We start from the raw sequence: 835 nt of genomic DNA on the forward strand, positions 1-835 counted from the left end.
GTCCTTGATGCCGGTGAGGAGGACAGCAAGCAGGTGCCAGCCACGCGACGACGAGCCGTCAAACCGCAACGACTCGCGGATGGTATCGATGGCAATCGGGTAGTTGCGGAGCTCGGTGTGCAAGAGCGCAAGCGAGTAGAGGACGCCCGGCGAGGTCGGATCAAGCGCAACCGCGCGCCCGAGCGTGTCCAGCGCGGTGAGATGTGCCCGCTCGCGAGTGCTGTCGTCGCGCGCCTCGCGTGCCGCCTGGGCATACAGTGCACCTTGAACATGGACGGCGACCTTGAGCAGCGCCTCGGCCGGCGGCTCCAGAGCGGCGAGACTGTCGGACGACACCGCCTTGCCCTTGGCCAAAAGCTTGAGGCCGCGCTTGACAGCTCGCAGTCCGAGCTGGGTATCGCCGAGCCGGTTGAGGTGGAGCTTGGCCTGGAGAACCCGAACAAACGGCGATCGTGGCTCGAGCTCGGCTGCGCGCTGCAGAGTCAGCGCCGCGCGCGCATGCTCGCCGGCGGCCTCGAGCGTGAGCGCGTACTGGATGAGGAGGCTCGCGTCAGTGGCGGCGTGGGTGAGAGCAAGCTCGAGCGACTCAGCCACCAGCGCGTGCTGCCCGGCGAGGAGAAAGGTGAGGACAAGCTCGGGCACACCCGGGTTCTCGTTCGCAAACTCGAGCGCCACCGAGTTGAACGACGATGCCTCTAGCGGCGCGTCGTCATGGGCGGGCTCGTTTGAAACAACCTGGTGCAGCAGAAGCAGCAGCGCAATCTCCTCTTTCCGCGAGGCTGGCGCAAAGACGCCTGCCGGCGCCTCGACCACGGTGTAGTCGGCGTCGGAGACT

General features: G+C 66.8%; 1 protein-coding gene across 1 annotated transcript in view; it reads right to left on the reverse strand.

The window, feature by feature from the left end:
- Positions 1-2: 2 nt before the first annotated feature.
- The window catches only part of AMSG_12308 (uncharacterized protein), a gene marked incomplete at its 5' end in the record, with an annotated part of 3774 nt that continues 2941 nt past the window's right edge, over positions 3-835 (reverse strand). The window contains 2 exons of the mRNA XM_013898458.1: positions 3-220; positions 277-804. Coding sequence (XP_013753912.1) covers positions 161-220; positions 277-804 — 588 coding nt within the window. The 3' untranslated portion in view covers positions 3-160. The remainder of the gene's footprint in view (positions 221-276; positions 805-835) is intronic.

This window comes from Thecamonas trahens (genome assembly GCF_000142905.1).
Source record: "Thecamonas trahens ATCC 50062 unplaced genomic scaffold supercont1.55, whole genome shotgun sequence".
NCBI classification, from domain to species: domain Eukaryota; order Apusomonadida; family Apusomonadidae; genus Thecamonas; species Thecamonas trahens.